The following is a 22,002-nucleotide window of genomic DNA, read 5'->3' on the forward strand; positions in this document are numbered from 1 at the left end:
GTCAACAGCCCACAAATCATCAGCCTACTCCATTGCTTCATCAGAGATTTGAAGGGTGTGATGAGTAGTGCCAACCATCATGTACACTGCATGTCAACGATACAGAAAGAGCAATTTGCCACATGACACAAACAGCGCACAATAAGGGCAGCACAGAAACAAACCCCACGATAAATCAAGTGCAGTCAGACATGGGATAAATCAAGTGACACAACTACGAGCACATTCAGACACAATGAAATACCCAAGGACAAGAAATAAAACACTGATCGCTTAATCTAGCATACCCAAACTGATATTATCACAATGTTAGCCGATGACAATGGAAACAGTAATCTAGGTACAAGCGGGCATTGCCAGTGGGCCAATCACGTACCACACCGCGCAAACACCCACCCCAGTGGCGCCAACAAGGAGCGCTATCCGTAATAGGACGACGAAAGTAAAACATCATGATGTGAATTGAAACTGAATAACTCTAGTAGATGGATAGGCTCCTTATAGTTCCACCACAGGGCCTTGTGTTGCCGCTCCAATGTTGATCGGAGCATCTTGAGCAAGCTCACTCGTCATCGTCTTCATCCTGCAAAGGAAGCAACAAACTTTAGCCTCCAGTTGGCAGTTCTAAACAAGCAGCTACCGACTTAGCCTTGTATCAACTTCGATTTGTGACCAACAACTAGACTTAACCGACCAATGAGAGTCTACTTGTCAAATCATCCGAGCGAGTTACTTCAAAGTTTGAAAAAGGGGTTATTAGGTAGATTAGATGCCGAACACATGGGCCTTCTTATTACTATCAAATTTCATGCAGTGAAGACAAGTTCAGTATGTGATACACGAAACAGACGTATACCTCTTCACTACCCTCGTCGTCATCCTCATCATTTACCTCGGACTTCGACTTGTCAGATTCCTCTTCGTCTTCCTCCTCTTCCTCCTTGGCAGGAGCCTTCTTGGCAGCAGTGCTCTGAACAAACCAAGACATGATTAGTACCGAATATTGGGATGCAGGATAAAGCACCAAGTATGCGTTCCTACCTCGCCCTTGTTATAGGCAGCAATGGCCTTGTTGTACTCTAGCTTGAGCTTATTGGCCTTGGCTACATAGGGAGCCTTGTCCTGCAATTAACAGCCACGTGTGTACGTTTCTCTAATCAGCACGATGTTGGTCAAATCTATCAACAACTACCACCAACTGAAAACAAACTAGACGGTGTCTCGAGGAGGCATACCGCATCGCTCAGGGATTTCCACCTGTCACCGGCTGCTTTTCCCACCTGAAAAGTTACACCAGCAGAAACAAGAAAATAATCACGACACCATATGAACTAACTAATCACAGATCACAGAGTAATTATTATCGGCTCGGCGACAAAAAAGAGTGGTTTTTAATGAACTTACAGCAGCAACAGACTTATTCTTGGGGTTCTTCTCCTTGAACTCCTTGCGGAATTCCTCCCTAACCACAACTAGATCAAACGACCACGCAAAAATAGAAAAAAATCTAGGAGGAGAAGAAAGGATCTCACATGAACACGAAGAAGGCACTGGGAGCCCTCTTGGGCTTGTTGGGGTCCTTGCCGGCCTTTCCCTTCCTGCCCTTGGCGGCAGGCTTCTCCGCTCCCTTGCTCTTCACCGCCAACCTAACAACAAGAGCGGGAGAGAAAAGAAAAGGTCAAAATCGAAATGTTTCGCGCGCCGTCGAACAGATCTGCCGCGACAAGAAGAAAAAGCAACACGAAAAGGGCGTGATTCTTACTTGGCGTCGGCCTTGACGGCGCCCTTGGATTTGGCCCCCTTCATGGCTGATTCCTACGGAAACACCCACGGAAACGGTCAGATCCGCGCGAGGCGAAGCGAACCCCGCTTCGAATCGGGCGAAACGGCGACGAATCGAGGGCGAATCGGGGGCTTACCTGGACGCGAGGAGAGGAGGGGAGAGCCTGGCCTGGAAGGGGAAAGGAAGGAGACACAGAGAGGGGGAGAGAGAGAGGGAGAGGGGCGTTGCAACGAGGGGATAAGAAGGATGCCCGACCCCGAGGGCATATCTGCGAATCCGCCCACTTTGCGAGGGCCCGCATCCAACTCCTAATTTGAATTTTCGTACCGATCGAGAGTTTTTCTCACCTGAAAGCGTACCCCACGCGATGACGCGTGGGTCCAACGAGTCGTGGGACCGGGATGTCATGCGGGTGAATACCCGGTGACGCCGCCCACGCACAAGTGGTGGAGGGGGTATTGGTGGTTACGCGAGAATCCAGGGGGTTAGATGGGAAAGTGGCGGCGGCAGGGGCTTGGGCGGGATTTTGGAAATTTTCGGCCGCGTTGATATTTTGCGCGGAAGCATGACAGGTGGGGACGGAGAGGTGGGTCCCGCAGGCCAGTGACCCACCCCCGGATATTTTCGGCCACGTCAGCGATCCGCGAGAAGAGGCGTGGTTGGCTGCTGGAGCGGGGTGCAGGGCGCCGTTGATCGCCTTGTGCTTCTCGCTGTGCTTTCTATGGCGCAAACCGTGGCCTGCTTCGCGGCTTTGCAGGCTCCGATCTCATCGATTTCAAATCTCTGGTTTTGCTGCTTTGCGGCGTTGCTTCGTTTGAGTTTTTTTTTTTATGATTAGCAGTGTTTTTTTTCTGATTGCACTACTAACTTGTGAGTCATGTAATTTTACCAATAATACATTGCAAGTTTTACCTTCGATCAATAGTTATTAGAACCTAGCTAAATTTTAAGTATGCTAAAACTAGTTATCGGACATGCAAGAAAGATATACCTATGATTATTCTATTTGTTTTTCGTTATTGCTGAATTGACTCGTAAAATATGCGACAGTGAATAAGGAATCATATAGAGCTAAATGTAGAGTATCGATTGCTTTTGCATAACCACAACTAGGTTTGGAAAACAGTGATAAAGCAATGATCAAAACTTCGACTATTATTACGAATGTCCTGTAGGATCAAATTACTCTTTGTGTTAACCATTACTCTTTACAATGCTCAAAAGGGCGTCAATTGATGCCTCAAGACTTCAAGAATAACCCAAGATTCCTACCGATCGTTGCTAGTATATCGAACAAGATTAATATGTTGCGGTGTTAGTGTCTCAAATTAGAATGGTGTTGGCGCTTGGGCAAGTTAAATTATATCCCACATCATCTTCTCCGACTTCGAACATTATAGAGTCCTGAATCATATGCGCTCTGGAGTGTCGTAAGATCAGAGAGACCAACTCGTCGAGACTCCAAAGGCCAACCCTATCCTAAGACCACTCCCAAAGCTAGTTTTGTTAGACATTAATTAGGTATCAATCTAAGTAAAAAGATGATGTGGCAAATAATATACTAGAATAAAAAAAATCCTATGCTACATACAATACGATTGCCCTTTGCATCCAAGGAGCCGTCTATACACCTAGGGGCTGAGTATAGTATGGAAACTATGTAAAATAGAGTCTATCATTTACATATTAACTATGATAGATTTAGAGTGGCTATCTAAAACTTGATAAATTTACCACAGATCAAAGTTTGTTTGAAGCGGTTGAATTGTAGATTTTTTTTGGATGAGGGATGAATTTTATATGATTCGCCCAATTGTTAGCGGAGTGGATTATACCTCTACAGCCCAGCAGCCCATACGGCCCATCTCCATCTCTGCGTGACTGACTGCTGCGTCCCTCCTCCCTCTCTCTCCGCCGTCGTCTCCATCTCATCCTCCAGCCGCGCTCCCTCCGCCACCTCCGACCCCCCTCCGCTCCCTCTGCGCCGCGCCTCGCCGCCCAAGCTTCAAGCTTCCTACGGGTACGAGGTGTGGCGAGTTGGCATGCCTTTTTTTTTTTTTGTCTTTCCGGGTGATCAATTACATTCCACGCATCTATTACCTGCGGAGAATAGAGATTCCGGTAGCGAGATTAGTATCAGCAGTTCCCACGTTTGCATTGCTTAGTATGGTTGGTCAGTTTGCTGCCCGTTTGTGCGAAACCCCAACTGGGTCTCTGAACCAATTGTTCCACTTGCTTCCTATCTGGGTTTATTGTTTGATTGATGTAGACAAGTCTGTGAGGAATCGAATGGCAATGTCATGTCCTCTTACTATTTTGTACCAGTTTCAATAGTTGCTATTAGGCAAATCCTAATGTCGTGTCATCAGCTTATGGATTTGCCAGGTCCGAGATGGAAGAAGGGCAAGGACAGCAAGGACTTTGCAGCTCTTGCAGCAGCTAATCCCATGTCGAGTATTGTTGCCGAGCTCCAGGCTTCGCTCAGAGATTCAGAATCTGTGGCGATTTTATCGGGCCAGGGCGGGGGCTCGGTTCTTGGAGTCCGACCACACCATGCCGCGCTTCTAAACCGTGCCTCCTTTGGCCGGGCCGTGGAAAATGCAGGAGAGGAGAGACAATGGTTCCAGCTGGGTCCCGAGGAGGTGTTCTTCCTTTGCCATGCTCTGAAGTGCATCACAGTTGAATCAGAGAACAAGAAGCAGATGGGTGAAGGGGAGCTGTGGGATCACTTGAGCTCCACTTCAGAGCCATTCCCTGAGATGTACAAGGCGTATGAACACCTTAGATTGAAGAACTGGGTGGTAAGGCCAGGATTGCAGTACGGTGCAGATTTTGTGGCTTACCGTCATCATCCAGCACTTGTCCACTCAGAGTTTGCAGTGATTGTACTTCCAGAAGGCAAAGTGTTCGACACTAGATGTGGCCGCCTGAAGGTGTGGTCTGATCTAATCTGCGCGCTACGAGCTTCTGGCAGTGTGGCCAAAACATTACTTGTTCTGACCATCAGCAGCAGGAGCTGTGAGCTGAGCTCCCCAGATTGTTTAGAACAGCTGGTTGTTCATGAGAGGACGATCACAAGATGGATACCCCGGCAGCGCTGTGAGCAACAACACAAACTGTGCAGAGAAGAATTCAATAGGGAAGAACAAGAGCACATAAGGGAGAGTGTAGTGTATGACTACTGGGGTCTAATACTAGGCTTCACCATTCTTTCTAGCTTACTTGTGTACAAGCTAAAGTTTTGACTAAAAAACTTAGCATTTTTGTATACTCACTTTGCTGAATGTGAATTTTCCATTTTATTGCAATCCTGTGATGGTACAGGGACATTGGTGTCTTGGTTTTCCATTTTTGTATACTCATTGTCAGTCTCAGTTAGGTTTCTAGATATCTTAACCGCAATTGACCGCACAGGGACATTGGTGTCGTGGTTTCTTGCTTAACCGTCTGTATGTCTTGAATATAACTATGGACTCGCATTTTCAGTACTCTGGAGGACTAGAAAATCGGTATCTGGAGTCTAGACGACCAACATCGCTTAAGCACATTGAAAAAAAAGGTACAGTAGATTCATTCCTTTATACATATGTGCAGAGTTTTTTCTCCTGTAGTTGAAGGATATAGGGTTTTCAGTACTTTTAACATGTACCAGTATCTTACAATTCGATAACGTGGAGATTAGCCTATTGTAAAAAAATTGAACATGCAATAGCTTGCTGAGATTTCTGTAGTAAAGATGACCAAGAAATTTTTTCTGACATGAAGCCTGCAAATATATATATATATATAAATCGTATTTATAATATACTCAACAATGTCATTGACATTTTCTTCTTTCAAGTGACAAATCTGCTTAGAGTAAATATTTTAACCAGCATCATTAGGGGATAATTAGATAATCTTGAAGGTGACTGGGGAAAGAATGACATTCACAACAATAGTGGCTTCTTCTTTCTATTTATTTGAGGCTCCCTGCTTTTTCATGTGGACTGCCTGCTCTATATGGTAATGCACTGTGTGATCCTTCCATATACCACTCTCGAGATACTTCTCGTACAAGCTAGCTTCACCATCATAGTTCACTGATAAAACGGCTGTGCTCCGTGTCCCATAGAGCCCCTTCACCAAGACAGAATTATGTCAAAGAATGTAAATGAGTTCATTGATGAAGTACTACTATGTGCTGGTGTAAAAAAAAATTAATTGAGAGGCTAGCAGATATAGTTTTTCAAGTAACTGAACTCTGAATGTACTTGTATCTGGAATTATGTCAAAGATCTTTTTTCTCACTTGGTCTGTTTGCACCTCGATGAAAATGGAGCTCAGACCATGCTCCCAATTGGGATCACAACCGGTGTTTGGCAGTCTATCTTTATCAGCCTTTGTGGTGTCAGTCATTAGCCTCTCAACTATATCCTTTGCTTCAACCTCAACGTCACCATGCTTCCTAAGAAGTTCCCTGAAGTTCTTACCAAGGCGAACCGCCTACAAGTGCATAAACAACAATGAAAAAGTTGCTCCTTTGGGCACCAACAAACCGTCTGCATGATTAGGGGTCTAAATTCTTGGTAGGGTGAATGGTCCCTAAGAGACAGAACAGCTTGCAATAATGCATTATCATCATATCTAACTTCTTGCACATGCTATGCCATTAATTGAGTTAAATGCTCTGTTGCTTATAACTAGGGAATTACTTTAGACGGTTCAGCTGTTGCTTTCTTGCATTTTTCCGAGCTCAATGTTTGCTTTGTGATCCTGAGTTTTAGTGCAGCTAAAATGAAATCATTAAATAACACCTCATAGGTCATTCAGCATTTCTATTTTTCTTACAGATATATCCTACCTGCTATGCAGAATAAGAGTATCCTGTGCATTTCTATTTGTGAGGCACTCTGAGAGTTCTATGTATCTACAAGTTGTCAATTTAGCATGAACTTGCTTGCTTACCTTCTGCCAAGGGCTGTCTAGCCTTGCATTGGACAACACATGGAGTCCTGGTGAGACGAGTTGAATCGTTGCAGGCTGCCCCTTAGGACGGTTCGACACGTAGACCATGACATTTGCGGTTAGATCAGCCAGTATAAGGTTGAAGCCATTGTATTCATCAGCTTCTTTTGCTACTTCAGTTGCAACTTCAAGCGGGCTCTTGTTGCTCTGCACGGTACAGATTCTGTGGATTATGTTTGGTCTTGAGGTACAATGTTACATCAAACATAATTTCATGTTCATTATCAGATTTTTCTTCTTCTTAAAATACATGCTATAGATTAGCAGCTGTAATTGAAGGAACCAATTAAAATGTTTCCAAAGGTAAAATTTTGGTTTCTATATGGGAATGGGGTACGCACATGTTCCTATGTGCAGTGTCTATACCAATCACTTTCAGAACAAAGGAATAATCAGATAGCGGCTGTATCAGCTGCTTAGGAGAGATTGTGACTAGAAAATATAGTTGATAATGCCAACTTGGGTTGTACAACAAATGAATATATCTTTCCCCTTACCACCTATAGTGACTCAATCATCAGATAAAAACACATATGAACTTGAATGATCTGGAAGAAGCTTTTGATATGTTTTGCTATATACCTGCAGGAACCTGAGGGGCAGGTCTCCCCTAGTTCGTGCGCCAGGCATGGCATCTGGCTCAAGCACATTGGTCAGGAAGGCAAGTCTGCCATCCTTGGTGCACCCCATCCATGTCCCTCCACCAAGTACATCCCTGCCCCCAAGAATCTTCTTTGAGCCTTCTCCCCACCATCCTACTGCTTTTGTAGGCCTGCATTAGTTCATCAAGAACAACAGATGAAGTGATGAACATTGAACTCCCAGCAATGTTGTTGTGTATTCTATATGTTTCTCTGACAGCATTTTGCTTTTGAGAACTGAGTGAACAAAGTGAGCTTGCATGCCAGGATGTTTATGGAACTTCTGTCAGTGAATATGTAATCCAGGAGGGGAAAAAGCTACTCAAATTTCAAAACACAGCCTCATACAGCAGAGCTATTACTTTCAGATTGGCGTACTACAAAAGATAAATAAAACCATGCAAAATCATGTACCTGCTGTGGAACTCATCTCTGTTGAGCAGCAGGATGAGTTGGTGCACAGGGTGAGCCTGCCAAATCCATGCAGCTATACACATGGCTTCACAGTTCTCAGGTGTTTTCTACTCCTTGGTTGGTTGTAAACAACTCCCTTGTTTCGCAACTATCTTGCGTGGTTAGCTGATAATTCTCCCTGCGCGTGCCTTTGTATTTATAGGGAGAAGGAAGGAAGGAGAGCCAGTGATGACAAGGAGCCCACAGAGTCTTTCGTTATTGCCTGCAACCAGGTGCACTGCAATCTGTCATTCTTCTGCCAGAGTTCCATCCTGTTAAATTACCAGGTTATTACTTTGCATCTGAGTTCTTGAGGGCCCCCTTCCTTACCACTGACTTCTTCTATATCTGGGGGAATATAGTAGTTCATGTCAGGATAGCTTCAGTTTGGTCCATTCTTGAGTTAAGATTTGGAACGGACTCTCTGTTACTTCTCTTTTTCCGAAACAGATGGCAGGAGCTCTGGCCATTCATTTCCAAGAGAGAAGCAAAATTACGCCCGTCCAAGAAGGACACCTGAGATAATATGGCTTAGTGCTTGCTTAGGAATGCAAATTTATGCCCTTTTCATGACTTACTAATTAAGCGCAGGGTCAAAATCAGCACCTGAATAACTAACTGTTAGCTAGACGAGAGTCTAGCAGCACCTGAAAACAGGCAGCAGCAGGCCCTGGGAAACTCATCCATATCTGAACGAAACCAAGGGTTAGGTTGGTTCACTCTGTAAATTGGATTGGATATACAAAACCGGTAAACAACGACCTTATCTTTCGAAGCATATATGACCCCCTGTCTCTGTGTATGATCAAAAGTCGAGTACTGAATCCACCTATCTGTTTCCCGTGGGTAGTTGACTTTGATGGCTCATACACGTGTCGCACTTGAATAACAGCATGCCTTGGCCCGCATGGCGGTTTTCAGGCATTCATTATCTACTTTATCCATTTTCAGGTACACGATGTTTCTTTCTTGTTGCAATGCATTTTTGTTCTTTCTCATCATGTTTATCCTCTCTTGTGACAGATATGTTATCCATTTAAAATGCCAGCGTCGTGTGACGGTTTCTTTTCTCTTTTAGAGACAGCAGCTAGATTGTTTAGTGGTAACATAGACGCCGTTGTTTATAGAATTAAATAACTTGTTGGCTCCTGTCAAGGCCATACGTCAAAAGGTTGCAGTACATTACTGCCTCTCAGAGTTGCCATAGATTAGATGTGATGCCAACTAAAGTTCTTAAGATTATTGCTACGACTAAACTTCACGACCGATCCATTTGACACCCATCTGAGACTTACCACAAAGTCAAGATATTTGGTTCTTTGGACCTTTTTCAGAGGGCTGGTCCTGCATTTGGTAAGGACGATAAGTTGGTTAAGTTGTTGGCTCGATCTCACTTATTTGGTTTAGTGGAGAATAGTCATGTGGCACTTGGTGGTTACATAATTGAAGGTACTTGTCATGTGGTGGCTGCTCATGCATTTCACAGTGTGTATTGTGTAAGAAGAGGTAGCCTGCCCGCCCATGCTTTAGAGCGGTGCAAATTACTGTACTAACTAGTTTGAGTGTAACTCTCGTGCATTCTTTTTTACGGAGTAACATGTATTGTCACAAGGTAGAAAACAACTGTTAATTTGTCACAAGATTTTTGTAGTGGTAGAGGCAAGCTTCTCTTTCTCTTTGTGAAACTGAAAAAGGAAGAGATGGAACATTTATTGTGGGTCAGCACAATTAGAAGGGCAATAACACAAGTGCTCATAGGTTGGGGGTCACCGCAACCTACCCTGTCGGCACCCAATTCAATTACTCATCTCACCACGCCAATGATCGATCGATGGATGCAGCACTGCAGGCGTGTACGTACGTTCCTTGAGAGTGATTGCCACCCACTATAATGCATTGCATGGTCGTCAGTCTAACATGCATGCACGCGTCCGTTATGATGAACTGCATGCAAATCAATTCCAAGGGAGCAGGGAAGCGGATGGATCGGATGGCTCATTTTGCCTGTTTTAAAAGCGAGGAAAAAGTTGGTGAGATGCTCATGCATTCAAGTGGATACATTTGCCTTTCCTTTGTTGTTTGGTATGCATAAGCAAGCTTCAAGTCATTGCGTCTATAAAGGTTTATTTGTGCGATGATTTAGTTATTCACGTTTTCTTTTGTAGATTACAAAGGGGGTTAAAACTCTCTTTGTGGTACAAGAGCAGCTACTAGAGTATACTTATTCAAGGTCCGTGCTGTATTCTAATCTCATATACTGATATATACCATGAAAACATTGTGTACATCTGCCAGATTGGTCCGGAAGCCAACACCGAACCATCACCGAGTAACGAACGTCCGGGAGCAGAGTGTCGTCCACCTGGCAGAAGTTGTGTGCGCCTAGCAGGCCGGGCGTCCCGTCCTTGGATCCAAGCAGGTTCACCCATCAGTCGGCGGCGGAACTTCACCTTGAACTCGTCCCAAGGCCCACCCGGGCTTAGCTTGTCTGGACCGCTCCCACCGGAACTCCGGCCGAAGCTCGAAATGGTGGATAGCTTGACTTCATCAGTGGCGCGTCCACCGTGGCGTGGTGATGAGGGCGCCCGGATTGGAGAAGAAGACGAGGACCGCAGCTATAGAGAGGGCGCCGGCGGTGCGGGTGCGACTGCATGGCAGGCGCCTGAATCGGTTGGTGATTGCGGGAGCAACAACCAAATAGCCGTTCCTACAAGTCAGCGGCGGCTGTAGATGCGCGCGCTCTCTCTCTCCCTATATAGGCTAGCGTTAATCTATAGTACCCTGGTATGGAATAGTTATTCCATACTCTAACTCACAAACAAAATAAGTATGATCCTAAATACTATGTCGTGTTCATAAATATATAGTACCCTGGTACTCTAACCAGCTGAACCAGCCAACCCCAAACCACACACAAAATAAGTATGATCGTAAACACTATGTCGTGTTCATAAATGTATTTACTTATACATGTAAATAGTTTACTTCATTAATTTTTGTTGTTGCAAAAGTTCAATATTTTTGGTGACGAAAGTTCAATACCGTTGAACCATCTATACGTATATTTAAGCACATATGCTATTCAAGTTATTCATAATTAGTAATATCTGTAGTCTATGTCTATAAACATCTCAATCTTAATTTGTTCATAAAAACAAGTCATATGCGTTTCATACTTAACACATCATAGGAATTAACTTCATTATGTCTCACAAAGTGTTTTGTAATAACTAATATCTTTCAGTATAAAGAAGTTACTACCTTATCATAAAAAATATTTAGATATATCATTAATAGTTTATGCATCGTGCTATGCCACTTATTCATAATTAGTAATATCAGTAGTCTATGCCTATAAACACATCATTCTTTGTTCGTAAAAACATGTCATATGTGTGTCTTACTTAACACATCCCAGATATTACAAATTTCATTATGTCTCACAATGTGCTGTGTATAATAACTAATATCTCTCAGTATAAAGAAGTGACTACCTGAAAATAAAAAACATTTAGATATCCAGTTAATAGTTCATATATCGTGCTACCAAAAAAATTGAACTTTTGCCAAAAAAATTGATGAAGTAAATTATTTATAAGTATAAGCAAATACATTTATGAACACGATATAGTGTTTACAATCATGCTTATTTGTGCGTGGATGAGGTGGTGAGAGGCTGGTTGGATCGGTGGAGTGATGGAGGATTGGCTCGTTCAGTTAGGTTAGAGTATGAAATAGCTATTCCATACCCAGAGTATACTATAGTAAAATTATATATATAGGAAATGCAACTCCGCAACATATTACACACACCATCTATCTCGGTTGTTCACTCTTCTCAACCATCAGTTAATTCTCACCTACCATATATATTTTTTCACCTAACCCTAGCACAAATCTCAATACAAATAGACGATCGAGATAGACTGTGCGTGTATCATATTGTGAATTTTTTTCCTTCCCTATATATACGTGGTACGGTACACGAGGAGTAGTGGTTTAAATTTGAAGTGAGTTTGTTATGAGCTCTTATTCGTATTCAAATTCAAATTTGTGTGGCCGGAGTTGTTGGGTTCAGTTGAAGTCGCGTTGGGTTTTTCTTTCTTGGTCTAAGTTTAGTTTACATACTACTAGGTACATTATGATTGTTAGGATGACACGATGGTTTGATTTTGGAGTATGGACGTTTCAACACATGCATGCATGAAACACGGTGAAGTAGTGAACGGTGGCGGCGGCCGGGCAATGCAAAACACAGGGCGGGACAGGAAAGCACAGCGGCAGAGCGATGCATTCTCTGGGAATGTTCCTTTCTCTCAGTGGGTCTGAGAGTCAGAGAAGCGACCGCGTTAGCAGTAGCTTAACATGCACCTTAATTTGGTCCCAAACCGCCACTAAATTGAATCGGTATATATGCAATTCGTTTTTTCTTTCCCGCGCTCATCTGAAAAGTATATACATCTCAAAAAGCAGTATATACATATCAGAAAGTAGTATATATATCTCAGAAAGTTTGTATATGTTTCATTTATAAAAAAGTATATACATATAAAAAATTATGTACACCACAGTTACAACATGTATATAAAAAATTGACCATTTTTGTCTTGAAGACGTCATATTTTTCTAACTCAACTCTTAATACTTCAAGTGCAAACTCCACAGAGTGATAAAAAAGATTATCAATATTCAAATGTATCTACAAAGCAAACAAAATGTAAGAAATCATTATATGCTATAAAAAACACAGTCACACTAATCACATCATGGTAAGCAAAAGATCTAGTTATAACATGCAAATCACACTATTTATATCATCTTGAACATCTCAGCTACAATATGGTAAAATAAAATAAGTTACAACATAGTAAAGACTCACGTTACAACATGTAAATAATACAATTACAATATGCTAAAAACTCTAGTTATAACAGGGTAAACTTGTTAAAAATCACCATGTAACTGCCTAAAAAAATAAACAGAAGTAATAGATGACTAAAAAAAATAAGGGAGATAAAGATCTTATATCCAGAAGCATCCACCCTGTGTACAGTGTCGTCATAACGCAAACAAACAACAATGTAATTAATAACCTACTACTCCACTTGTTTTCCATCACTGAATGAGTCGACAATGTCTTCACTGCTTAGCTGAACAAACATACCGAAACTGATAAGTTTCACATTGCAATACAAAAAATAAAAAGAAAAAAAAGAGGAGAGGTGATTCAAAATGAATAATTTGGCTAACAAAATATAGGAAATAAATAAAACAGTTGTGACTGGTTTCTTTCCTTTTTAGATCAGGGTCACGCTCTATCTTCTTCCTAAGAGCCGCAACCTTAGACATTAGTACTTATGGCTGTTGCCCTTTGGAATTGAAGAGAGAAATGTACTTGCTAGGATTGAACTCAGCCTCTCGCCAAGCATCTTGTATATGGCCCTCCGAAATTCCCGTGGGTCATCTATTATAGACTATTGCATAGCTTGCTTTTCATGTAGAGTGAACGACGACGTACATAACAGAAAAGAATCTTTATCATCTGTAAATTGCACATCCTCATCATCTTCACTGCCTCAACATCATCCTTTGAAGCTTTAGCTTGAGCTATATCAACAATACAATTTCTGTTATAACATCAAAGCATGAATTTTGAATTTTTTTTGAATAAGTGTGATGCCAACTAACCTTGAGATTACCATATCAAGTAGGTCCAAAGTTGTCCTTCCTAGTGTCAGCCAAGATAAGACTGTGCATCTTGCTGTTGTAGAGTATGCACCGCAATGTCTGGAACGGATTCAATTCAAGGCCTGACTAGAGATTGTCAAAGTAGAATATCTGCATATATACAAAGAACAAAAATCTAAAAGAACACAAAAATTAGAACCCAGAATAGAGACAAATATAACAAAGAGAATAGATAATAAAGTAGACCAAATGTGAATCAATAACTCACTATTAAGATGTTGCATCCAGTAATAGACGGTTTATTTGACTTGCCCTTTTCAACCCTCCATAGTCGTGCAACATCCCTCAAGTTATCAACTATAGCTTTGCACCAATTTACACCAGCAATCGTACCCAAATCCTCAACATATTTTGCATCACTAAGCCTGATATATGCATCCGTGCTCATGAATTGAAAGTGCATCTAGGCCCCTCTAAGTGGGTTTTGACTTATTGATGACAAAACGATTAAGGATCTAATATGTTTATCTAAGTTATGAACAGGTTTAAGTCTTAGTTGAGAAGATATATGACGTTTGACGCCCGTCGAAAAGAAAGGAGAAGCAACTAGGAGTACTCAATAGGATTTAAATTCTTTTATTTTTGAAATTGAGTCTAGGATAGCCGCTCTATTAAGAGGGTTGCATTTGATTGCTTGATTAGTGTCTCAATGCTCAAGATATCCTTTAGAACCAACAAGTTGAGAGACACACTCACCCACGGACACCGGGTTAGTTCTGCAAAGTTCACTGAGTCCGGATATTCCGGTGTTCACCGGATACTTCGGTACTCAGTATTTAGTCCGGAGTCTCCGAGGTAGACTCCGGTAGAGGGTGCTCGGTTCCGATTTATTTTTGTTGAAAAAGACCGGAGTCTCCGGTGTTCACCGGATACTCCGGTAGTTGGTGATTTTTAAGGCCGGAGTCTCCGAGGGAGACTCCGCCAGAGAGTCTCTGTTAAGCATTTATTTTTTATTTGAAAAAGACTGGAGTCTCCGGTGTTCACCGGATACTCCGGTAGGAGAAAAAGTTTTGACCGGAGTTTCCGAGGGAGACTCCGACAGGGGTGTCTCAGTTAGCATTTATTCTTTTTTGATAAAAAGACCAGAGTCTCCGGTGTTTACCGGATACTCCGGTACCTGGAGAGGCCAGAGGGTCCGGCAAGTCTCCGGATTTAGTCTTTTCGAAAGCCCTGTCAGGACCGGAGACTCCGGTGTTCACCGGAGACTCCGGTAACTTAACAGAATTGTAACGGCTAGTTCTGACACGTTCTGTGACCATTCTGACGCCGTTTTTGGATTTGGGGCCGGATACTCCGGTGTTCACCGGATACTCCGGTCAGGTCTGACAGAACAGTAACGGCTAGTTTTTGAGAGAGGGCTATAAATACTCCCACACCCCATGGCATTAAATGCTTACTGTTGCTGGTGAACTCTACAGCACTTTAAGAACATTCAAAGTTCCTCCAACCACCTCTAGTGCAAAGTTTACAAAATTTAGTGAGTTTGGGTTTGGAGAGAGTTTAAGCCACTTGTGCATTGAGTTCTTCCTCGAGCATTTGCTGTGATCTTTACTCTTGAAGCTTTGTGCTTCTAGACGGCAAGGCGTCGCCCGTAGAGCACCCAATCTTTGTGGAGTGCCATGGGAGGTTTGTAATCAACTTCAAATTGAGTAAGGAAATTCTAGCTTGATCTTTGTGGTCGCTAGAAGATGATAGGGTTGGAAAAGACCCGGCTCTTTGTGAGCTCCTCAACGGAGACGTAGGCACTTCTTTGTGAGGTGACCGAACTCCGGGATAATCTCTCGCGTTTTTATTTGTGCAATTTACTCAATCGTATGAATTTGTGATTTTTCATATAAATTGCCTTAGTGATCATCTTACTAGTATTAATTGTTATTTTAGCTCTGTGATAACTAGTAGACCTAGCTACAACTTTAGATTCTAGCTGCTCGCTTTAATTTGTAGTTGTTCTTGATTTCATGTATAGACCGGAGACTTCGGACTAGACCGGATACTCCGGACCAGACCGGAGTATCCGACCTTCACCGGAGTATCTGGCAGATTTAATCCGATGTTTTAGTTTTAATTTTCAGAAAAACCTATTCACCCCCCTCCCTCTAGGCACTTTCATGAATAACAGCACATTGAATGCAACCATGAAGAACAATATGATGGAGAAGTCATCATCAAATTTCCTTTGTTTGACCAACCAAGCAAGACCAGTTGGAAGAAGCTTTGCATTGGCATTTTGATGTACATGAATGCAACTAGCTTCCGAGAAATAGCCTGTCTTTAGAATTGAATATTGGAGGGTCCCCTCCAGTGCTTGACAAACCAATGACACAGTTAACTACATACACATTGACTTTTATCTCCTTCCCAGCAGTAATTTCTAAACACATTGTATCTGGGGTTTAGCTTGTCCATAAGCCACGAAAGAAAATCCTTGCTCGAGCCTGTTTGGTAGAAGACCTAGCAATCCATCGAAACCCATATGCTTAATCCTGGTTTTTCGTTGGTCGCTAAGTGCATCAACAAATATATTGAACTTTCTAGGGGAACAACGAGCAATAGAACTATTTCAGTATGTACCCTTGTCAACATCATCCTGCTCCTGTATGGAAAAAAACAATACCAAAATCAATAAAAAAAATAGTTGCAACTTGTACTATAAATGAATTGCAACTTCAAAAGAAAAAAAGATAGAACATTTACAATACAGAAAACAAGTTAATTGTAACTTACACTATAAACCAATTACTATAAATAATTACTACATTTTATAACATAAACCAATTAATACAGACATTCACATAACAGTTGCAACAACACTAAAAAAAGTAGTTACAATAACATAACACGAATGAGTTGCACCTAACACTACAATCCAATTACAATAGATCATACATCATACCGGTTACTACTACAAACACATATCAATTACAACATAAATAGTATATAAGTTGTAAGAGAAAAGAACTAGTCAACAAAGAAATACCAACGAATGCAGAACATAAAAAAAAAAAATACTTCACCTCATTAGCATATGTATGTGCGGCCTCCAGAAGAAGATGGCTAGTATCGGTAGTGCGACGCCTCTTCGGCAACACAAACTCATCATCATCGTCAACATTGTTATCGTCATCACATCGAACAATGGGAATCAGTTGCTTCTTGCTTACTACCTTCTTAGCTTGACCCTTCTTGTTGGCCTTGGGAGCATCAACATTACACAATGCCAGCAGGCGAGGGAAAGTCCACAACGCAGTAACCACTGCCAAAGCCCCAGTAGATGATCTAGTTGCACCTGTTCATGCTCCTATTTGAGGTGCACCTGGACCTGCACCTGCATCTAATACATTTTGAGAAGTGTCTAACTCAATCTCGATGAAAGCTCAACCTCGGAGGAATCTGTTTCGCCGGTCCAGTGACTTGGCATAAAAAGGCTGATCTTGAGTGATTTCGTCCACAAGTTTAATCTTCTTTATCTTTTCAGGTAATACACATTCTCTTCTCATTGTGGCACAAAGATCTCAAACAAATAAAGATGAGGATAAGCATTAGATGAAAAAAATGCCTCAATCAATATGACAAAAGAAAAATGAATCTAAATAATCACACATTATTGCAACTAATAAAAATGATGGTATATAATACAAAAACCATGATGCAACCAGTTACTACTGGTTATAACACTAGGTAACCATGTGCCCACAACGGTTATCAAATGTAACTGATTCAAAACAAATTGCAAACCAGTTGCAACTTACACATGATTTAGAATTTATTACAAAAATCAACATTCTAACTACGGTTTCAATAGAACAAACTGCTGATTTCATTTTCACACCCAAATCAGAAACCCCCTAAAACAACCAATTCATTTGAATTTCATCACAAATTGCGCTAGTCAACTAAAATCAACAAAACCAAACCCGAATCATTTACTGCTAACAAACAACATTCTCAAGTACCATTACTCAATTGCTGATGCTAGCAACCAACTGAGAAACCATAGATCGCAAAAATAGAATCTGATACACGCGGCGGGGGCAGATCACTCGTTCCTTCGAGATCGAGATCCTGATGAAGATGGGGTGCTGCTCGTTCAACACAGTGAAGGATGATGATGGAGGGATGCTCGAAGTAGAGGCAAGGCACTCGCAAACTTCTGCTCCACATCGTTGCGCCCCACCACTCTAAAATCCCGATGCGGCATCACTACATGCCAAATCCTGGGCGCATGGAAGGGTGGATGCTGGCAGCGGGGCTCCCCTGTAGGTGAATGGCGATGGTGATGCCCTCGAAGAAGAGAACCACCGCTCCCGCCACTACTCCCACCGGCGAATCCTGGTGCGGGATCCCTAGATCCTTGTGAGCAATGTCTACAAGCGCATGAAAGCTTGTTGGATGGCCGTGCAGCATTGGTTGCGGCGGATTTCGAAGGGCGGAGGTAGGATGCAGCGGAGCGATCACGGTAGGGTGGAAGCGATCACCATGATGGTGATGAGTGGGGGATTTTGAATCAAAATCAAAATGGAATGCCGGGGGGAAGGAAATACGAGGGGATCGTGCAAAGCGGTTCTAGAAAAAAGTAACAAAACCTTAGCACATGGGCTCGCATGATTTTTTAATAGCAATATAGCTACGGAAAAAATGGTTGCCGATTTTCACGTCAGCCACATTTTAAATAAAAAATAAAAAATAAAAAATAATTTGTAACCTAATTATTTACGATTTGGAAAACAAATGGTCTCAATTATTACAGTCAGTCAAGCCAGGCTGGCGAGTTGCAATCTCGCTATGCATATACTTGTAACAACTCTATGTCTGTAATTACAACTAATAGTTACAATCACTCTATACTACATGTTATAGCTTCTCTATGCGCGTAGTTGTAACTGGTTGCAATCGTTGCTCACAATGTGGGAACGTGCTCAATGCTTATAGTTGCAACATGTATTTGTAATCACCCTATGCTAATAATTGTAACTCCTTTATACACGAAGTTGCAATTGGTTGTAATCATTACTTATTCCCCAGTGGGACTGTGGGTGGGACCGTGCTCTATGCCTATAGTTGCAACATGTAATTGTAATCACTCTATGCTCATAGTTGTAACTATCGTTGTTCTGTCTCCATTGGGCCCGTAGAGTCGGTGGGTGGGAGTGCGCTCAGGGCGCAGGTGGCACGTGTTGGGTCTGTGGGGTTGGTGCGCACGTCAAAGCCTAGTTGGCTACTCGGTCGGGCACGTGCTAGGCCTATGTGTGCGTACCTGTAAAATATATATTATGTATCTAGGCAAACTGTAGTTTACTATTGCGGTACATCCCATTATAACTAAAAAACTGTCAGTTATAATCTGCGACAGGGAGTTACAATTTGCGAGACAAGAAGTTATAATCAGACGTATAAAAATTTGAGTTGCAATTGTGTTATGAATGAACGTAACTCGTGTTGCAATTATATATTTCTGGATGCGCGGTTGTAACTAGTCTATCTAGCGGATTGTAACTGACAGTTTTCTGAGTTGTAACTAGATGTAGCACAACAATAAACTACAATACATCTAAAATGTAACTCGATAGCTTCTCATGCTGTAATTATATACTTCTGGACATGCGATTATAACTGTTTTAATTAGCGGATTGTAACTGGTATTTTTCTGAATTGTAACTAGGGGTGATATAACAGTAAATTATAGTGTGGCTAGGCGCAGAATATGACGATGGCTATTATTATCTGGGGCTGGGGCTGGGCCGGGCCGCAGCATCCGGTGGTGCAACAAGACGTTGAGCTGCTGCTGCTGCCCTTTCCGCGTTTCTCATTCTGGCTTTGAACATGCCCCACTCGTCAAAGCAGCGTTGCCTGACTTTGCCGGCGCCTCCCGTCTCGGGGTTGCCCTGCCGCCCCAGCGTCGGCACCGCGCGATGCGCCACGTACTGCGCGTCCACCACCCCGATCTGCTCCTCTGCCTCCTGCATGCATGAAATGCGCGCAATGATTCATGCATGATCGTTGCACTCAAGAACTACGCATCTCCAGAAGACGAGAGCTAGAGATCTAGCTAGCTAGCTAGCTAGTGATCGATCGCCTTACGTCAACGCATCTCCAGAAGTTGCCGTCCAGCCCCCAGCCATGGACGAGGTCGTTCTGGACCATGTGCCAGGCGCACGCCCATGCGTCCCTGGAGAAGACGGGCGCCATGATCTCCACGAAGCCGCTGCACGGCCGCTGGTGCACGTCGGCGCAGTTGCCGGGCCCCCCGATGGTGTTCTTGTGGATCTCGCTGCCGTTCCTCCGGGTGGTGATCTCGTACGACTTCTTCCCCCGGGTGATGTCCAGCCCCGGCTGCGAGATCTCCAGCCCGTGCTTCCTCACCAGCCTCACGTACTCCTCGCCGTCGAAGGTCTCCACCCCGAGGTCCTCGTCCCAGATGAAGATGTATTCGTAGGGAGCCACTATGCTCGGGTGCAGGAACCGCTTCGCATACCACCTGCATTTTTAATTTTTCCATTTGTCAGTTTCAGGTTGCACCAATTAATGATTCGTCGATGAACTTGCAGTTGTGTTGCACCAATGCATGGCTGCTCCTCTCACCATTTGGCCTGCTTCCTGGCGCTGATGTGAAGGACCTGCTTGGACCACTCGAACTCGTCGTCCCACTCCGTCGTGCGCCCGTCGTAGTGGAACAGCACCACGTCGAAGTTATCGGAGAACTTGTGAACAGTCGCGTTCACGTTGGCTTTCTCACTGTACCCGACTGTCAGCGCCAAAAGGTACTTGCGAACAGGCGTGTCCTGCTCCATTCAGTCATTCAGCCCACAATGCAAGTTTATTTTTTTTAGCATTCTTTTAATTCCACAAGTTTAACACCGCATGCACACAAACATACAAATTTCCATTGATCAAACCATGAACAAGTTCAAAATGAAAAAAAAGTTGAGAGTTATTAAGACGGAAAGATAAGAAAAGGATCGGCAAAAATTAGACCTCTCGAGGGTTTCCCCACAGCCGGCGCAGGTGAAGATCAGACTCTGAAACCACGATATTCGGTGGCAGCCTCGCCGCGCCTTTCGGCTTTGCCGGCGCAACAATCTACAGCACATCAGATGCCGATCGAAAGTTCAGAATCGGACGATCGACGAAACCTGTGGCCGCGCAGTTTGAATTGAATTGTACTCCTACCTCTGAAGTAGTGGCATTTGGCCCCAGGACAGGAGTCGCCTCCACAGTTGAAGTGCTGTTTGTGACTGGCACCCAAAATCTGCCTAGTATGTTTCTGCCACTGAAGGTGGAGTTTGCATCATCACCACCCACACTCCAAGGGAATATGCCACATTGAAGCTACATGCATACACGGTCCAAAGGAAGATACACGTTCGTTCAGCCGATAAAGTTAGAAGCTCAAATTTTGATGGCAACTATATATATGCATGGCTAATGCTTACCTCTGCAGAGATGAAAATGGAGTCCGTAAAATATGTACTGAAATGTAATAAGATGGTCTGATTTGGTGTCTACTGTCGGGCAGATTAGTTTTCGCTTACCATGCTGGGTGCTGAGCTATGTTGAGAAATTCTATGCTGTTCACGCTAACTGGGTGACCGTTTTTGGTTCATTCATAATGCTCACCTTTGGTGTTACAGGAAAAAACAATTCTTACCTTTGGTGTTACAGGAAAAGAAACGCCGATGAGGAACCCGAGCGCTGCCGTAGCTAAGGCCATCAGGATGGGGTTTGCTTTCATTCTCACTATATATAGATTCACTAGGAAGATATATCACACCACACTGATGTTAGTCGAAAATCAAAAGTAGAATTGAGAGGGGAAGCTAGTACAATGGTGGTATTCGCTAACTGATGTACATGCATGCCATGCATCTCTCTCTTCTCTTTATATATAGATCTGAAATGGAATCATGGAAGTGTTCTGACCTTGATTCTAAAGGAGAATAGATTGAAGTACCCAAGTAGCAAGAGTAGAATCATGCATGTTAACTTGTACAAAGTAAGAGATCGAGCTGCCTTAGACTTGCATTGAAAGCAGTTTCTACGATGGATTGGCATCCATAACAGCTGACTTACAGCCCTATCACTTCAGTGCTCCCTAAGCTACACTAGTCAAAAACTAGCTAAGGCCGACCACATACATATATAGCTCAAGATGGATAGGACTAGCATTGCTTATTTTGCGGTTAAGGCGGTAATATATATATATATATATATATATATATATATATATATATATATATATATATATATATATATATATATATATATATATATATATATATATATAGGACACATATTCTATACTCCTAGGAGTATGTACTCCCACATGCAATATACCACCTAAACAAACACTTTATACTCTTTTATCATTTTTAG

General features: G+C 42.7%; 4 protein-coding genes and 1 long non-coding RNA gene across 9 annotated transcripts; 2 read left to right on the forward strand and 3 right to left on the reverse strand.

Annotated features, from left to right (window-relative positions):
* Positions 1 to 253: 253 nt before the first annotated feature.
* LOC133931207 (DNA-binding protein MNB1B) lies at positions 254 to 2,070 on the reverse strand. Of its 2 annotated transcripts, none has more exons than XM_062378045.1 (8): positions 1,920 to 2,070; positions 1,763 to 1,815; positions 1,533 to 1,646; positions 1,405 to 1,462; positions 1,236 to 1,280; positions 1,042 to 1,122; positions 893 to 970; positions 254 to 583 (listed from the first exon to the last, which is right to left on the reverse strand). In XM_062378045.1, exons 2-8 carry the CDS (start codon positions 1,804 to 1,806, stop codon positions 563 to 565), a joined length of 441 nt encoding a protein of 146 aa, XP_062234029.1. In that variant the 5' UTR covers positions 1,807 to 1,815; positions 1,920 to 2,070; the 3' UTR covers positions 254 to 562. The 2 variants fall into 2 exon arrangements, with proteins under 2 accessions (XP_062234029.1, XP_062234028.1); XM_062378044.1 differs by having other exon boundaries at positions 857 to 970; positions 1,920 to 2,069.
* Positions 2,071 to 3,643: 1,573 nt separating this feature from the next.
* On the forward strand, positions 3,644 to 5,166 carry LOC133883306 (probable tRNA-splicing endonuclease subunit Sen2). Of its 2 annotated transcripts, none has more exons than XM_062322588.1 (2): positions 3,644 to 3,810; positions 4,153 to 5,166. In XM_062322588.1, exon 2 carries the CDS (start codon positions 4,156 to 4,158, stop codon positions 5,026 to 5,028), a length of 873 nt encoding a protein of 290 aa, XP_062178572.1. In that variant the 5' UTR covers positions 3,644 to 3,810; positions 4,153 to 4,155; the 3' UTR covers positions 5,029 to 5,166. The 2 variants fall into 2 exon arrangements, with proteins under 2 accessions (XP_062178572.1, XP_062178573.1); XM_062322589.1 differs by having other exon boundaries at positions 3,644 to 3,803.
* A 545-nt stretch (positions 5,167 to 5,711) lies between these two features.
* On the reverse strand, positions 5,712 to 8,027 carry LOC133883305 (uncharacterized). 2 transcript variants are annotated; one of them, XM_062322585.1, is made up of 5 exons: positions 7,846 to 8,027; positions 7,373 to 7,562; positions 6,731 to 6,937; positions 6,026 to 6,268; positions 5,712 to 5,902 (listed from the first exon to the last, which is right to left on the reverse strand). In XM_062322585.1, the coding sequence occupies exons 1-5, from the start codon at positions 7,926 to 7,928 to the stop codon at positions 5,738 to 5,740; spliced, it is 888 nt and encodes a 295-aa protein (XP_062178569.1). In that variant the 5' UTR covers positions 7,929 to 8,027; the 3' UTR covers positions 5,712 to 5,737. The 2 variants fall into 2 exon arrangements, with proteins under 2 accessions (XP_062178569.1, XP_062178570.1); XM_062322586.1 differs by having other exon boundaries at positions 6,074 to 6,268; positions 7,846 to 8,026.
* Positions 8,028 to 8,156: 129 nt separating this feature from the next.
* On the forward strand, positions 8,157 to 10,728 carry LOC133883307 (uncharacterized). Of its 2 annotated transcripts, XR_009902854.1 has the most exons (5): positions 8,157 to 8,634; positions 8,735 to 8,835; positions 9,726 to 9,914; positions 10,050 to 10,114; positions 10,180 to 10,728. It is a non-coding gene; the product is annotated as an uncharacterized LOC133883307 (long non-coding RNA). The 2 variants fall into 2 exon arrangements; XR_009902853.1 differs by having other exon boundaries at positions 8,157 to 8,835.
* Positions 10,729 to 19,230: 8,502 nt separating this feature from the next.
* Positions 19,231 to 21,540, reverse strand: LOC133931374 (uncharacterized). Its single transcript, XM_062378243.1, has 6 exons — positions 21,278 to 21,540; positions 20,800 to 20,958; positions 20,605 to 20,709; positions 20,212 to 20,411; positions 19,711 to 20,107; positions 19,231 to 19,589 (listed from the first exon to the last, which is right to left on the reverse strand). Exons 1-6 carry the CDS (start codon positions 21,359 to 21,361, stop codon positions 19,350 to 19,352), a joined length of 1,185 nt encoding a protein of 394 aa, XP_062234227.1. The 5' UTR covers positions 21,362 to 21,540; the 3' UTR covers positions 19,231 to 19,349.
* Positions 21,541 to 22,002: the final 462 nt, after the last annotated feature.

The sequence above is a fragment of the Phragmites australis genome, chromosome 10 (assembly GCF_958298935.1).
Source record: "Phragmites australis chromosome 10, lpPhrAust1.1, whole genome shotgun sequence".
Classification (NCBI taxonomy): domain Eukaryota; kingdom Viridiplantae; phylum Streptophyta; class Magnoliopsida; order Poales; family Poaceae; genus Phragmites; species Phragmites australis.